The sequence below is a fragment of the Asterias amurensis genome, chromosome 16, assembly GCF_032118995.1.
Source record: "Asterias amurensis chromosome 16, ASM3211899v1".
In the NCBI taxonomy this organism is placed as follows: domain Eukaryota; kingdom Metazoa; phylum Echinodermata; class Asteroidea; order Forcipulatida; family Asteriidae; genus Asterias; species Asterias amurensis.
Window position 1 is genome coordinate 9,963,804 of NC_092663.1, and position 18,107 is coordinate 9,981,910.

Consider the following 18,107-nt stretch of genomic DNA (forward strand, 5'->3'; position numbering starts at 1 on the left):
GGCCATGGCCCTCTGTTGCCCATGGTCTTGGCCTTGGTGCCCCATCAAAAGTTTCTCAATGTAAGTGCTCTTTGGCGTATTGGCCAAACAGACCAAAGCGCTGGTGTTGTCAGCAGCAGAGTGTGGGTTTGATAACCAGACAGGACCCTTGTGCTCTTGAGCAATCCATTTTACCATAACTGCTTCATAAAAAGTTGGGAAGGTAGTGCATTCTGCTCAACCAGCCAGGGGCCAATTTCATAGAGCTGCTTAAGCAAAAATTTTTGCTTGAGCACGAAAATAGCTCGCTTATTTTTCACATGTTACTGGCAAAAATTTTTCATGTCATCTACATTGCTTGTGACTGGTATTGAGCTGTTGTTTACTTAGCATAACAATTGAGTGGAGTCTTGGCCGGTGATCTGATTTTACTAAGCAAGGATTTTTTTGCTTAAGCAAAATTTTGTGCTTAAGCAGCTCTATGAAATTGGGCCCAGGTTCCTAGTGGATGATACCCATGCCTATATCCTGACGGGCTGAGGAAGTCGTTAACCCTGTTTCAGCCCCATGAGTAGGTGGCAACGTTCCCCCCTGGTGGCAATCAGCTTAGTGTAGCACTCACCTTGGAAGTGGGCATCCTGCCTTGTTATTATGGTGATCTATCATTAAATATTAAGAAAAACAACCCCACTCTGGAAAAACTGAAGCACATTACAGAAATTGCTCCCTTCTGTTTTGCCCATAATGAGTGGAGCCATGTAACTCCTGCAATTTTTTTCTTCTTTAGAAATAGTCGTTAAAACACCCTGGCTTGTATTTTGTTCTTTGATTTCCAGAAACCCAACCTGATTCTGAATGTGGATGGTTTGATTGGTGTTGCCATGGTAGACCTGCTAAGGACCTGTGGAGCATTTACAATGTAAGTTAAAGGCAATGGACACTATTGGTAATTACTCAAAATAGTTATCATCATAAAACCTTTCTTGATTACGAGTAATGGGGAGAGGTTGATAGTATAAAACATTGTGAGAAACAGCTCCCTCTGAAGTGACGTAGTTTTCGAGAAAGAAGTAATTTTCCACAAATTTGATTGCGAGACCTCAAGTTTAGAATTTGAGGTCTCAAAATCAAGCATCTGAAAGCACACAACTTCGTGTGACCATGCTGCGACAAGGGTGTATTTTTTCTTTCATTATTATCTCGCAACTTCGACGATCGCATTGAGCTCAAATTTACACAGGTTTGTTATTTTATGCATCTTTTGAGATACAACAATTGTAAAGACTAGTCTTTGACAATTAGCAATAGTGTCTAGTGTCTTGAAGGACCTTGCCCAAACTAGTCTAGGACAACCAGGGGATACATGTAAGTATACAGTCCAGGAAAAGGTTTTGAACCCACCGTTAATTCACCTTGTTAGATGTTGGGTGTAGTAGAAACCATGAGAGAAGTTAACAGTACCTGGGGTAACAGTTTTCTACAAATTGCAGAGACTTTACACATGTACCGTGTGTCTGAAATGGCTACTTTAGCTAAAGTTACGGTTGGTTGTGCATCTGTCTTAACACTTGCTTCGTTCTTCGGTTTGGATGCAAAGCCGTTGGTCTCATGTGTTGTGTAAACGCATGTAAAAGAACCCAGTTCACTTAACGAAAAGAGAAGGGGTTTGCCCCGGTGTTCCTGGCTGTGGCTGCTGTATGCGCCGTAGCTCCTTGTAAACCCTTATTAAGGTACTACATTATTTGGTCTCAGAATTCATAACTTCAATAACCTATCTTTCTGTATAAATGTATATACTGAGCGCCTGGAGTAAGGCTTCCATATTATTATTATTATTATTGTTATTATTATTATTATTATTATTATTATTATTATTATTACTATTACTATTACTACTGTTACTGTTACTGTTACTGTTGCTGTTGCTGTTGCTGTTGCTGTTGCTGTTGCTGTTGCTGTTGCTGTTGCTGTTGCTGTTGCTGTTGCTGTTGCTGTTGCTGTTGCTGTTGCTGTTGCTGTTGCTGTTGCTGTTGCTGTTGCTGTTGCTGTTGCTGTTGCTGTTGCTGTTGCTGTTGCTGTTGCTGTTGCTGTTGCTGTTGCTGTTGCTGTTGCTGTTGCTGTTGCTGTTGCTGTTGCTGTTGCTGTTGCTGTTGCTGTTGCTGTTGCTGTTGCTGTTGCTGTTGCTGTTGCTGTTGCTGTTGCTGTTGCTGTTGCTGTTGCTGTTGCTGTTGCTGTTGCTGTTGCTGTTGCTGTTGCTGTTGCTGTTGCTGTTGCTGTTGCTGTTGCTGTTGCTGTTGCTGTTGCTGTTGCTGTTGCTGTTGCTGTTGCTGTTGCTGTTGCTGTTGCTGTTGCTGTTGCTGTTGCTGTTGCTGTTGCTGTTGCTGTTGCTGTTGCTGTTGCTGTTGCTGTTGCTGTTGCTGTTGCTGTTGCTGTTGCTGTTGCTGTTGCTGTTGCTGTTGCTGTTGCTGTTGCTGTTGCTGTTGCTGTTGCTGTTGCTGTTGCTGTTGCTGTTGCTGTTGCTGTTGCTGTTGCTGTTGCTGTTGCTGTTGCTGTTGCTGTTGCTGTTGCTGTTGCTGTTGCTGTTGCTGTTGCTGTTGCTGTTGCTGTTGCTGTTGCTGTTGCTGTTGCTGTTGCTGTTGCTGTTGCTGTTGCTGTTGCTGTTGCTGTTGCTGTTGCTGTTGCTGTTGCTGTTGCTGTTGCTGTTGCTGTTGCTGTTGCTGTTGCTGTTGCTGTTGCTGTTGCTGTTGCTGTTGCTGTTGCTGTTGCTGTTGCTGTTGCTGTTGCTGTTGCTGTTGCTGTTGCTGTTGCTGTTGCTGTTGCTGTTGCTGTTGCTGTTGCTGTTGCTGTTGCTGTTGCTGTTGCTGTTGCTGTTGCTGTTGCTGTTGCTGTTGCTGTTGCTGTTGCTGTTGCTGTTGCTGTTGCTGTTGCTGTTGCTGTTGCTGTTGCTGTTGCTGTTGCTGTTGCTGTTGCTGTTGCTGTTGCTGTTGCTGTTGCTGTTGCTGTTGCTGTTGCTGTTGCTGTTGCTGTTGCTGTTGCTGTTGCTGTTGCTGTTGCTGTTGCTGTTGCTGTTGCTGTTGCTGTTGCTGTTGCTGTTGCTGTTGCTGTTGCTGTTGCTGTTGCTGTTGCTGTTGCTGTTGCTGTTGCTGTTGCTGTGAATGGGAAGATGCGCGTGATCTAGCCGTAGCTGAGCCAAAGTCGCCCTTTCGGACATTGCTATCTACTGGAAGACAAGCAGGGGTCTGCAAATGTCTCGTTACAAAACCACAACTACACATCTATAGGTTAATACAATAGCCTGGCTGTGGCCGCTTGCAGCCGTCCGTGGCCATTCAGTTTATTTCGGACAAGACCCTTGCTGTAGCAAGTGTCGAAATCGTTGAAGAAACCTATAGGACATTTGGAAGATCAATATTATATTTTTCTATACATGTACGACTACCACTTTGACACATTTTTGTCTTATTTCATTCTAGGGAGGAGTCTGCTGAATTTATTGAGATCGGCGCCCTCAATGGTCTGTTTGTGCTAGGCAGGAGCATGGGATTTATTGGTGAGTACCCGATCTGTTTGCTTTGTTCATAACACTCATACCACACACATTTCAACCCTTCAGAGATTATATGAATGACTGCAGACAGTTTGAAACTCATAGTGGCTGTTAAGACCCCAGCCGTCGATTTCACCAAACTCATACTAACTTAGGATTAATCCTAGGACTTAGGACGAGTAAAGTTCTGTATCTTTATTTATACGTTAGGTAGGACACATTTAAGCCATCCTAAGTTAGGACGGGTTACTCGTCCTAGCTCGAGATAGGATTAATTCTAGGGTTTCATGAAACAGGCTGCAGCTATATTTGTGGTTTGAACCAGTCCCTCTGCGGCACTGTATTCAGACTAGTGTTGTCAAAGTCTTCTTTTGAAATCATGCTTCTTTTGAAATCATGCGTATAGACCTTAGGCACTGATGGTATTCCACTGCCATCATAGAGATAGAACAATGATGGTAAAGTTCTGTATCTTTATTTATACGTTAGGTAGGACACATTTAAGCCATCCTAAGTTAGGACGGGTTACTCGTCCTAGCTCGAGATAGGATTAATTCTAGGGTTTCATGAAACAGGCTGCAGCTACATTTGTGGTTTGAACCAGTCCCTCTGCGGCACTGTATTCAGACTAGTGTTGTCAAAGTCTTCTTTTGAAATCATGCTTGGTGCGTATAGACCTTAGGCACTGATGGTATTCCACTGCCATCATAGAGATAGAACAATGATGGGTGGTTGGGTTTGGGTTGTGGCATCTTTCCACGCCTTCCGCCTCTTGGACCCACTGGCTGTGGGGGGAGGAGGAGGGGGGCAAAGACTTTGAATTCCCTGCTTGAATGTTCAGACCATGTCTTGAGGAACCTTATCCAAAGTTTCTACCAACTCGAACTAGAAAGAAGTAGGTTAGTCCACCTCTTGGACCCACTTTCGGTGGTGGTGGGGGGGGGGGCAAAGACAACATTTGTTTCCTTCTCATTTCCCTGCTTGGATTTTAAGATCATGGAGGTTGAATAGTCTTGAGGGACCTTGTGCAAAGTTTTTCCCTACTCGGACTAGATAGAAGTGGGTTAGTCAGGTTGGCCTAGTGGTATCTCTCCTTGCCTTCCACCTCTAGGACCCCCATTTGAATCACGCCGGGGTCACTATGTGGATTGGGTTTTCAGTCCCTACCGGGTTGCATGGGTTTTCCCTGGAATGATTCTCTGGGGTTTTCCTCCCAAATCTGAAACTGGAACTTCCTTCCTCATCTTCTCCCCAATGGGGTTCTTCGCTATGTACATGTACAGTGATTAAGATTGCTTTTCTGAGAATCCTTGAGGTTGTGTAGTTTTTGAGATATGAGTAAAACAAGTCACAAAATAACTTTCGTCTTACGAAGACGAAAATTATCTTTGCATGTAAAATCCCATTAACCAGTTGTGATATTATACCAATATCATAGCATAACTGGTTAATCTGTTTTTACATGCTAAAACTGAGACGAAAATGATCTGTTTTACTCATTTTTCAAAAACTGCAGCACCTCAGTATGTAAAATTTCAAGGGAAGCTTTATACTATCATAATCTTCAAACTGTGTAAGTTTAATGTAAATCTGTTGACATTGTGTTTTGTAACAAACCTGTGAAAATTTGAGCTCAATCGGTCATCGAACTTGCGAGATAATAATGAATGAAAAAACACCCTTGTCACACGAAGTTGTGAGCGTTTAGATGGTTGATTTTGAGACCTCAAGTTCTAAATCTGAGGTCTCAAAATCAAATTCATGGAAAATTACTTCTTCCTCGAAATCTACGTCACTTTAAAGGAAGCCCCTCCACAAAATGTTTTATACAATCAACCTCTCCCCATTACTCGTCACCAAGGTATTTTCTAGGTAAGTCTTCCTTTAGGGGTCTCTTATTTCTTTAGTAAGGTTTTGTGCTAATAATTATTTTAAGTAATTACCAATAGTGTCCACTGCCTTTAAAGGATCTGGGTACTTTTTCAAAAGTTTAACATTAAACTTACAGGGTTTGAAGATAATGATAGTGGAAAGCTTCCCTTCAAATATTACTTACTGAGGTGCTGTAGTTTTTGAGAAATGAGTAAAACAATGTCATGAAAATATGTTTGTAAATTATTAAAATAATTTTCGTCTCATGAGACGAAAGTTATTTTCATGACATTGTTTTACTAATTTCCCCAAAACTACAGCACCTCAGCACATAATATTTTCAGGGAAGCTTTCTACTATCATTATCTTCAAACTGTGTAAGTTTAGTGTAAATCTGTGGACATCGTGTTATTTGTCCTACAAAAGTTACATAGACCCTTTAAAGAGTACTTGTTTGTTGGGGGGGGGGGGAGGGGGGGGGTTGCAGCAGTGCTGTAACCTTCACTCTGTACTGTCATTGCTTCAAAGAACCAAGGGCCAGAAACCATAACCAAAACCTATTTTTGGAAACCGAGGCTATGTTGGATTGGAGATAAAGCAGTATGTCATGTGCATCACATCATGAATGAATGAATATTGTACGCCAAACAGAAGGTTTCAGATTGGAAACAGAAAGGGATTCCCCTGGTGATTATCGGATTCATGTGACCTACATATTCAGAGAACTGGAAAACCTTGTCCTTAGAAGAGCTGGTCTACTCCCCTTGGTTCTGCAGAAAAAAAAATCACATCATGAATGAATGAATTATTGTACGCCAAACGATAGGTATCAGATTGGAAACAGAAAGGGATTCCCCTGGTGATTATCCGATTCATGTGACCCACATATTCAGAGCACTGGAAACCTTGTCCTTAGAACAGCTGGTCTACTCCCCTTGGTTCTGCAGAAGAAAAAAATCCCTGAAAAAATCCAATCTTACCATGTTCTGATGAGGATGTTTAATGGATTCACTTTTTTGGAAAATGCCTTTGTGATAAAGCCTTGGTCAGGGATGAGATTTTTCAGTCTTTTATCTGATTTCCGTCTTTTTAAAAGTCTACCTGGTAATAAAAGATGCTGTACTTTTCTCCAAATTAAATAAGACGTGCTCTTTGATCCACTTCTCTTGCACTGAGGATAACTGTTCCCAAAGTTCCTTGTAATCTAGAACTCCAAAGGGTGTTGAAAAGGTGGAAATGCCATCATTTCAATGTATCCCCTAAGATTTGAATCCCAGAGAGAGGGGATCCCTAGAAGATCAATCTTTCTTTTATGGCCTGGATGTAATTTGATTCCATCCTTAAAAAAATGTCCTGATTTCTTTTAAAGGATTCCTTTTTTTAAAGTTATTAAGAAAAGAAAACAAGATCCTCATTCAACAGCACTACGACAGTTGCAATTTTAAGTAGGATTTGGAAATAAGATATAGAAGAGTTTGCGGTAACACCATGTAATGACTATCTCGAAATGAGTTGGGGTGGTTCTGAAAAGAACCGTTGGTTTAACTCGACGTTTCGATCAGTATGCTCTGATCGTATTCTGGAGAAATTTTGGTGGCAATTTTGTAGTGCAGTTAAAAATATGCGGCAAGGATGCATTTCGAGACCTCGGGTTCTAAATCTGAGGTCTCAAAATCAAATTCATGGAAAATTACTTCTTCCTCGAAATCTACGTCACTTTAGAGGAAGCCCCTCCACAAAATGTTTTATACAATCAACCTCTCCCCATTACTCGTCACCAAGTAAGGTTTTGTGCTAATAATTATTTTAAGTAATTACCAATAGTGTCCACTGCCTTTAAAGGATCTGGGTACTTTTTCAAAAGTTTAACATTAAACTTACAGGGTTTGAAGATAATGATAGTGGAAAGCTTCCCTTCAAATATGACTTACTGAGGTGCTGTAGTTTTTGAGAAATGAGTAAAACAATGTCATGAAAATATGTTTGTAAATTATTAAAATAATTTTTGTCTCATGAGACGAAAGTTATTTTCATGACATTGTTTTACTAATTTCCCCAAAACTACAGCACCTCAGCACATAATATTTTCAGGGAAGCTTTCTACTATCATTATCTTCAAACTGTGTAAGTTTAGTGTAAATCTGTGGACATCGTGTTATTTGTCCTACAAAAGTTACATAGACCCTTTAAAGAGTATTTGTTTGTTGGGGGTGGGGGGAGGGGGGGGGGGTTGCAGCAGTGCTGTAACCTTCACTCTGTACTGTCATTGCTTCAAAGAACCAAGGGCCAGAAACCATAACCAAAACCTATTTTTGGAAACCGAGGCTATGTTGGATTGGAGATAAAGCAGTATGTCATGTACATCACATCATGAATGAATGAATTATTGTACGCCAAACAGAAGGTTTCAGATTGGAAACAGAAAGGGATTCCCCTGGTGATTATCGGATTCATGTGACCTACATATTCAGAGAACTGGAAAACCTTGTCCTTAGAAGAGCTGGTCTACTCCCCTTGGTTCTGCAGAAAAAAAAATCACGTCATGAATGAATGAATTATTGTACGCCAAACGAAAGGTATCAGATTGGAAACAGAAAGGGATTCCCCTGGTGATTATCCGATTCATGTGACCCACATATTCAGAGCACTGGAAACCTTGTCCTTAGAACAGCTGGTCTACTCCCCTTGGTTCTGCAGAAGAAAAAAATCCCTGAAAAAAATAATCCAATCTTACCATGTTCTGATGAGGATGTTTAATGGATTCACTTTTTTGGAAAATGCCTTTGTGATAAAGCCTTGGTCAGGGATGAGATTTTTCAGTCTTTTATCTGATTTCCGTCTTTTTAAAAGTCTACCTGGTAATAAAAGATGCTGTACTTTTCTCCAAACTAAATAAGACGTGCTCTTTGATCTACTTCTCTTGCACTGTGGATAACTGTTCCCAAAGTTCCTTGGAATCTAGAACTCCAAAGGGTGTTGAAAAGGTGGAAATGCCATCATTTCAATGTATCCCCTAAGATTTGAATCCCAGAGAGAGGGGATCCCTAGAAGATCAATCTTTCTTTTATGGCCTGGATGTAATTTGATTCCATCCTTAAAAAAATGTCCTGATTTCTTTTAAAGGATTCCTTTTTTAAAAGTTATTAAGAAAAGAAAACAAGATCCTCATTCAACAGCACTACGACAGTTGCAATTTTAAGTAGGATTTGAAACTTTGCATGGTGGAAATAAGATATAGAAGAGTTTGCGGTAACACCATGTAATGACTATCTCTAAATGAGTTGGGGTGGTTCTGAAAAGAACCGTTGGTTTAACTCAACATTTCGATCAGTATGCTCTGATCGTCTTCTGGAGAAATTTTGGTGGCAATTTTGTAGTGCAGTTAAAAATATGCGGCAAGGATGCATTTACATAGAGTCAACCTGATCACATGACTGATCACACGAGCGTTGACGTAAACTGAAACTGAAACCGAACCTGGGAAATCGTAGGGGGAAACATTATCCCATCTCCCTCTTTTAAAGGCACTGGATACCTTTGGTAATTGTCAAACATCAGTATTCTCATTTGGTGTATCCAAACATTATGCGTAGAATAACAACAAATCTTTGACAATTTTGACTCAATTGGTCATTGAAGTTGCATGACAATAATGAAAAGAAAAAAAACCCTTGTTGCACTAATACTTTCGGATCCCTGAGAAAGGCTTAAAGACACTGGACACTATTGGTAATTGTCAAAGACCAGTCTTCTCACTTTGTGTATTTCAACATGTATGCATAAAATAACAAACCTGTGAAAATTCCATCGGAGTCGCGAGATAACTATGAAAGAAAAAACACCCATGTCACACGAAGTTGTGTGCGTTTAGATGCTTGATTTCGAGACCACGGGTTCTAAACTTGAGGTCTCGAAATCAAAATTCATGGAAAATTACTTCTTTCTCGAAAACTACGTTACTTCAGAGCTAGCCGTTTCTCACAATGTTTTATATTATCAACCTCTCCCAATTACTCGTCACCAAGAAAGGTTTATGCTAATAAATATGTTCAGTAATTACCAATAGTGTCCCCTGCCTTTAACTCAGATTCAAATATTCTGGTGAGAAGATACCTCCTTCTAAAAATTTATGTTACTTTAGAGGGAGCCGTTTCTCACAAAGTTTTTTACTACAGCTCTGCATTGCTCATACCAACTATGATTTTATGCTGATACATGTACATACTTTGAGCAATTACCTAACTGTGTGCAGTGCCTTTAAAGAGATAAAAACACATGGAGTGGAACTAATTCGGTCGATTGGTTTCTATTTAAATTGGAACAGTCGTTTAGCAGCCTTCTGAAGATTCAAAATGTGTTTTCAAGTGGAAAAGCGTGGAGTTAATGGTTAAAGGCAGTGGACACTACTGGTAATTACTCAAAATAATTATTATCATTAAACCTTTCTTGATTACGAGTAATGGGGAGAGGTTGATAGTGTAAAACATTGTGAGAAACAGCTCCCTCTAAAGTGACGTAGTTTTTGAGAAAGAAGTAGTTTTCCACGAATTTGATTTTGAGACCTCAAGTTTAGAACTTGAGGTCTCGAAATCAACCATCTAAACGCACACAACTTCGTGTGACAAGGGTGTGTTTTCTTTTATTATTATCTCGCAGCTTTGACGACCGATTGAGCTAAAATTTTTACATGTTTGTTATTTTATGCATATGTTGAGATACACCAACTGTGAAGACTAGTCTTTGACAATTACAAATAGTGTCCACTGTCTTTAACATGTGCTGACGTTTGAATACACTACAGTGACATGGAGATGGGGTTAAATCAGTATTTAGTTTGGTCTCGCAAGACCAAAATCTGACGTTTGAATACACCACTGTGAAATAGAGATCGGGTTTATAACCTGTTTTGCACTATTTCTTTCAGACTCCGATGACTGATTTGAGCTTAAACTTTCATAGGGTTGTTGTTTCATGTGGTTGGTCAATGGTCATGCAAAGTGTTTAACATTGGCCTTTGAAAACTGCAAGGTACCAATGTTGCCTGTGGTGCTTTAAAGGGTCTATGTACTTTTTGTAGGACAAAAAACACAATGTCCACAGATTTACATTAAACTTACACAGTTTGAAGATAATGACGGTAGAAAGCTTCCCTGAAAATATTACTTGCTGAGGTGCTGTAGTTTTTGAGGAATGAGTAAAATAATGTCATGAAAAGACAAAAAAAATGTAGCATCTAAAAACGTATTTTTATAACTTTGTTTTACTCATTTCTCATAAACTACAGCACCTCAGCAACTAATATTTTAAGGTATGCTTTCTACTATCATTATCTTCAAATGGTGTACGTTTGATGCAAATCTATGGACATTGTGTTTTGTGTTACAAAAAGTACCCAAATTCTTTAAAGACAATGGACACTTTTGGTAATTGTCAAAGATCAGTCTTCTCACTTGGTGTATCTCAACATATGCATAAAATAACAAACCTGTGAAAATTTGAGCTCGATCGGTCGTCGGAGTTGCAAGATGCCTCAGCTGAGGTCTCAAATTCAAGCATCTGAAAGCACACAACTTGTGCATCAAGGGTGTTTTTTATTCCATTATTCTCTCGCTACTTCAACGACCAATGTAGTCAAAATTTTCACCGGTTTGTTTTGTATGCATATGTTGAGATGCACCAAGTGAGAAAACTGGTCTTTGACAATTACCAAAGGTGTCCAGTGCCAATAGAGAAAGAAGTAATAGTCCACGAATTTGATTACGAGACCTCAGATTTAAAAATTGAGGTCTCTAAATCAAGCATCTGAAAGCATACAACTTTGTGTGACAAGGGTGTTTTTTTTCCCAGTCATATCTCGCAGCTTTGAGGACCAATTGACCTCAAATTTTTACAGGTTTGTTATTTTATGCATACGCTGAGATACATTAAGTGAGAAGACTGGTCTTTGACAATTACCAATGGTGTCCACTGCCTTTGACCCCTACTTCCTGCCCCAGTTACCTATTTTGTGTTTGTAAATACAAACTCAATAGTTACCGATGGTGAATTCCTCTTTTACTTTGAATGCATTTCATCATCTAGCACTTTGCTTGCCTTGTGGGGGGGGGGTCTCTATTGACTGTAGCTTTATTCAAAATACAAACAAAGTGTTCAATTGTCCTCTGGGTGTGGTCCATGTTATTGTGTGTGACATGCATGACTGTGTGAAGAGATATAGGAATTCCTGCTAAAGTCCTAGCAGAATCAAACAATTATATCGTTGCAGTACCCGCTGTTAAAAACATAGGATTCGAACTGCCCTCTAGCTACCGGCAATATCGTTGGTCTATTTGGTATGACACTGCTCTAGAATTGCAAGGTTCGAATCCCACAAGAGTAAAATTCCCATGATTTTAATCCCAGGACTCGGGGAAAAGTACTGAGTATGCAGTGCTTACACACATTGGTTTAAAGATAAAACCAAAGTGAATAGAAACAAACGAAATATTGTTGGGGATGGTTGAGGTTTTAAAATGTTTTTTTTTTTGTTAGAAAAATTGGTTGTCATTGATTTGGGGCGTTTTGTAATGCAATATGAATGTATTTAATAGATGTTAAATTTGCATCGGGGATAAAGAATATTAATTTTTGGTTTTTATCCATAAACACTGAAGTGTTTAGCACTGTATACTCGGTACTTTCCCGAGTCCTGTGAAAAAAAAAAAAATAATAATAATAAATTCACAGGCATTTTTTACTCGGGTGGGATTCAAACCCACGACCTTTGCAATTCTAGAGCAGTGTCATACCAACTAGACCAATATGAATGTAGATATTTATTTAGTGTAAGAGAAAGAGGAGAATTTTTTTACCCGACAATTTGAATCTGAGAAAGGGCTTCAGGCCTGAAGCTTTTCTCAAACATCTGAAAGCACACAATTCTCTGCAACTAGAGAGTTTTTTTTCCTTGCATTATTTTCTTGCGACTTTTATGACCAATTGAGCCCACATATTCACAGCTTTTAATGCATCTGTTGGGGCGCATAAAGTGAGGATTCTGGTCTTCGTTACCAGTTGTTATTCTGAGTGATCAGATTTAGAATTAATGCAAACACTTTCATTTAAAGTTCCTTTCAGCAAGTGCAGCTTATATTACAGCAATCAAAATACCAAGTACATGTTTATAATCAAGAGGTGTTTTTTTTACTTTCCTGGGGTGGATTTCACAAAGGTAAGTCCTAACTTAGGACTAGTCCTAGGCAATGCTGACCAGTAACTCATCCTATGTAACTTTTAGTTGTCTTGTGTCATTGTGTATCAGCAGAGTTCTTGTTTTTTTTTGCACCAGGAGTGTCATCATTGACAGACATGGCGCACTAGAAATGTCCATCATTATTATTATTATTATTATTATTATTATTATTAGGACCTATCCTATCTCTTAGCATTGCCTATAGGACTAGTCCTAAGTTAGGACTACCTTTGTGAAATCCACCCCTGGCCTGTAATTTTAGAGTGTACCTTAGTGGAATGCCTTTGTGCAAAGTTTGGGAATGGGGGGGGGGGGCGCATTGCTTATGTGATTGAGCAACTGGGATTTCCCATGTGATATGCCTTTCATGTAGTCATACAGGCTTGTATTTTGTTTATTTATTGGTCTACATGTACCACTGTGTTGTACACCAAGGCGGTTTACTGTTGTTGACCATACCTTGACCAAGGCGGTTTACTGTTGTTGACCATACCTTGACCAAGGCGGTTTACTGTTGTTGACCATACCTTGACCAAGGCGGTTTACTGTTGTTGACCATACCTTGACCAAGGCGGTTTACTGTTGTTGACCATACCTTGACCAAGGCGGTTTACTGTTGTTGACCATACCTTGACCAAGGCGGTATACTGTTGTTGACCATACCTTGACCAAGGCGGTTTACTGTTGTTGACCATACCTTGACCAAGGCGGTATACTGTTGTTGACCATACCTTGACCAAGGCGGTTTACTGTTGTTGACCATACCTTGACCAAGGCGGTTTACTGTTGTTGACCATACCTTGACCAAGGCGGTTTACTGTTGTTGACCATACCTTGACCAAGGCGGTTTACTGTTGTTGACCATACCTTGACCAAGGCGGTTTACTGTTGTTGACCATACCTTGACCAAGGCGGTTTACTGTTGTTGACCATACCTTGACCAAGGCGGTTTACTGTTGTTGACCATACCTTGACCAAGGCGGTTTACTGTTGTTGACCATACCTTGACCAAGGCGGTATACTGTTGTTGACCATACCTTGACCAAGGCGGTATACTGTTGTTGACCATACCTTGACCAAGGCGGTTTACTGTTGTTGACCATACCTTGACCAAGGCGGTTTACTGTTGTTGACCATACCTTGACCAAGGCGGTTTACTGTTGTTGACCATACCTTGACCAAGGCGGTTTACTGTTGTTGACCATACCTTGACCAAGGCGGTATACTGTTGTTGACCATACCTTGACCAAGGCGGTTTACTGTTGTTGACCATACCTTGACCAAGGCGGTATACTGTTGTTGACCATACCTTGACCAAGGCGGTTTACTGTTGTTGACCATACCTTGACCAAGGCGGTTTACTGTTGTTGACCATACCTTGACCAAGGCGGTTTACTGTTGTTGACCATACCTTGACCAAGGCGGTATACTGTTGTTGACCATACCTTGACCAAGGCGGTTTACTGTTGTTGACCATACCTTGACCAAGGCGGTTTACTGTTGTTGACCATACCTTGACCAAGGCGGTTTACTGTTGTTGACCATACCTTGACCAAGGCGGTTTACTGTTGTTGACCATACCTTGACCAAGGCGGTATACTGTTGTTGACCATACCTTGACCAAGGCGGTTTACTGTTGTTGACCATACCTTGACCAAGGCGGTTTACTGTTGTTGACCATACCTTGACCAAGGCGGTTTACTGTTGTTGACCATACCTTGACCAAGGCGGTTTACTGTTGTTGACCATACCTTGACCAAGGCGGTATACTGTTGTTGACCATACCTTGGTCAAAACTAAAAAGTCAATATGGCTGGGAGCCATCTTTGTTCCGAAAGTTGGAGATTGGAATATGCTTGAGACTTTCACAGTCTAAGGCCATGTCTGAAACAGCGACTTCGGCTACAGCTAGCTAGATCACGCACGCCTGCCCATTCTTCAACACTGGGAGTGACGCTGATTCTAGCTGTAGCTTAAGTCGTCGTTACGCACACGGTCTATTATTATTATTTATTGATTTATTTATTTATTTTGTATTTTTAATCTATTGGTTGATTTTTAAAGACGTTCACGGAACTAACTGCTGATCATTGGCAGCAGTCAGTTTTTACACATTTTAAGATGACAGTTTTTATACTTTTGTCTTACCTTGACCTACATGTACCCCTGTTTACTGTTGAATTTTGGAAAGACAATTTCACAGACCATACATGTATCTTATCTAATGTAATGTGCAGTATTTTTGACCAGGTGCGACGCTCTCAAACATATTTGTACCACTTCCAGGGGTCTATTAATTCATACATCCACCTCTAAAGCCACTTAAAACTACAGTGTAACAAAAGTGACAGAACGCCTATTAAAACTGTGCAGGACAAATCGCGCCAACCCTGTAAGTGATAAAAAGTACTATTGAGACTTATACTACTTGCTGAGGTGCTGTAGTTTTTTAGACTCTCCTAAAACGTTGCTCTGTGATTTTCACTTTTTTTCTCAAAAACTTGACAACTAATGAGGCTGAAACTTGTACATGTAAACTGTACACACGTCTTCATTCACAGTGAGTAGGGATATCTGTCATGGTCAAAAACATGATCTATAAAAGGTATCAAAATAAAAAACATCACAATCACTCTTACTTCCCTTTCTAAACAAAAATCAGTGCAACTTTGTTTATTTTGTTTTTGTTTTTGCAAGACACTTCTTGTTGCATATCCGCCTTTAAGAACTAATGTTACCTGATACTAAGTGATACAGGGTCAAAGGAAGTTGAACAATCTTCAAACTGGCAAAATCGATGATCATAATTGGTTCCAAACTCAAATGGGGATTTCCTCCCTGATTTTCAGGAGTGTACTTTTATACCAGTTGTTGATTGTCTAGGTCAGGGTCGCATAGTTAGAATTCAACAGAAGAACGACATCCCTTGAGGTCGATCCTTTGTCTGGTATTTAGGAAAAGAATTCACCCCAGTGACCTTTTCTGCCAGCGTGGTATTATCTGAGAATTTGCAGGGTATTTGAGGCAATTGGGAAATCCCACTTTAATTTCATTTACTCCGTTTCATGTTGTTTTGGTTGTGAAGCCCAAGAACTCTCAGAAAAAACAAACTTTGTAATCACTGTTCTGGCCACTAAGAACCCATTGGGGAGAAGGCGAGGAAGGAAGTTTTGGTTTCAGATGTGGGAGGAAAACCACAGGGAATAATTCCATCCAGGGAAAACACAGGCACTAAAATCCAAATCACACAGTGCTCCTTGCTGTATTTGAACCAGCCGTTCGATTTCACAAAACTCTTTAAAACTTAGGATTAATCTTAGGACTTCTAGGACCCATCCTAATATAGGACCAAACTCTTCCCAACTTAGGATTAATCTTAGGACTTATAGGACCAATCTTATATAGGACCAATCTTATATAGGACCAAACTCTTCCTAACTTAGGATTAATCTTAGGACTTATAGGACCCATCCTAATATAGGACCAAACTCTTCCTAACTTAGGATTAATCTTAGGACTTATAGGACCAATCTTACATATATAGGACCAAACTCTTCCTAACTTAGGATTAATCTTAGGACTTATAGGACCCATCCTAATATAGGACCAAACTGTTCCTAACTTAGGATTAATCTTAGGACTTATAGGACCCATCCTATTATAGGACCAAACTGTTCCTAACTTAGGATTAATCTTAGGACTTATAGGACCCATCCTAATATAGGACCAAACTCTTCATAACTTAGGATTAATCTTAGGACTTATAGGACCCATCCTAATATAGGACCTAACTCTTCCCAACTTAGGATTAATCTTAGGACTTATATGACCCATCCTAATATAGGACCAAACTCTTCCTAACTTAAGACTAATCTTAGGACTTAAAGGACCCGTCCTAATACAGGACCAAACTCTCCATAACTTAGGTTTAATCTTAGGACTTACAGGACCCATCCTAATAAAGGACCAAACTCTTTCTAACTTGGAATTAGTGGCTTGTTGCATGTAAGATTTGAGTTATGAAGCTGTAATATAATAATAATAATAATATCGAAGTCTCATATAGCGCACGTATCTACCAAACAAGGTACTCAAGGCACTGAGTATATATACAAACTTTCAGAAAGATAGGTTATTGCAGTGATGAATTCTGAGACCCAATTATTTAGCACCTTATAAGGGTTTACAAGGTGCTACGGCGCATAAAGCAGCCACAACCAGGAACACTGGGGCGAACCCCTTCTCTTTTCGATAAGTGCACTGGGTTCTTTTACATGCGTTACACAACACATGGGACCAACGGCTTTACGTCCCATCCGAAGGACGAAGCAATGGTTAAGTGTCTTGCTCAAGGACACAGTGTCACGGCTGGGAATTCGAACCCACACTCTGCTGATCAGAAACACCAGAGTTTGAATTCGGTGCTCTTAACCGCACGGCCACGACACTTCTAAGCTGTGAAAATTTTTCGCCCCAGAAATGTACCCTGATGTCCAGGATGTCACTGTAGTACAATACGAAAGTGTAAGGCCGCCAGGGCTAAGGTTAACCTAGGTGTTTCTTGTTTACAGAGCAAGTATCCAGGTTTCCTCAGACACCCGAGCTGCAGTGATTAAAGCCATTGGACACTTTCGGTAAACAGTATTGTCCAAAAGCCCAGACTTCGTGTATCACAACTTATAAATAAAATAACAAACCTGTGAAAACTTGGGCTCAATCAGTCATCGGAGTCGGGAGAAAATAACGGGAAAACCCACCTTTGTATCCGCGCGTTTCGCCGTGTCATGACATGTGTTTACTATAAATCCGTAACTCTCGCTGTTGAGAATTGATAATTGTTTTAATGTTTTCTCAAAAAGTAAAGCATTTCATGGAATAATATTTCAAGAGATGTCTTTCACTATTACCTTCTGCAAACCCTGTAAGTTATTTGTAAGTCTGTGAACTTTTTTTGTTCCTGTTCCGAAAGTGTATAATGGCTTTAAGTTCACTTATGAGGCATCCTTGGTTTCATTACCAGATATGTATAATGTATGTCCAGTTATTGAACTTTAGCTCCCCCGGGTCGACCCCGGTGTGTGGCGTTTTTTTTCCCCAGGACGAACGTGTGCAGATAATTACCATAGTTCGTCCTGGAAAAAAAAAACGCCACATACCAGGGTCGACACAGGGAAGCTAAATGAACGCATCCATTGTGAGAAACGGCTCCCTCTGAAGTAATGTAGTTTTCTAGAAAGAAGTAATTTTCCACAAATTTGATTTCGAGACCTCAGATTTAGAATTTCAGGTCTCAAAATCAAGCATCTGAAAGCACACAACTAACTTGTGCAAGGGTGTTTTTCTTTCATTGTTATCTCGCAACTTCGACGACCGATTCAGCTCAAATTTTCACAGATTTGTTATTTTTTGCATATGGTGAGATACAGCTAGTGAAAAGACTGGTCTTTGACAATTACCAATAGTGTCTGGAAGTGTCTT

The 18,107-nt window shown here is 40.1% G+C and overlaps 1 protein-coding gene across 2 annotated transcripts in view; it reads left to right on the forward strand.

The window, feature by feature from the left end:
• The window catches only part of LOC139948587 (ATP-citrate synthase-like), a 60,538-nt gene that overhangs the window by 39,820 nt on the left and 2,611 nt on the right, over positions 1-18,107 (forward strand). For both annotated transcript variants that reach the window (XM_071946759.1, XM_071946760.1), the window contains 2 exons: positions 816-898; positions 3,453-3,529. In XM_071946759.1, the coding sequence (XP_071802860.1) occupies positions 816-898; positions 3,453-3,529 (160 nt within the window). The remainder of the gene's footprint in view (positions 1-815; positions 899-3,452; positions 3,530-18,107) is intronic.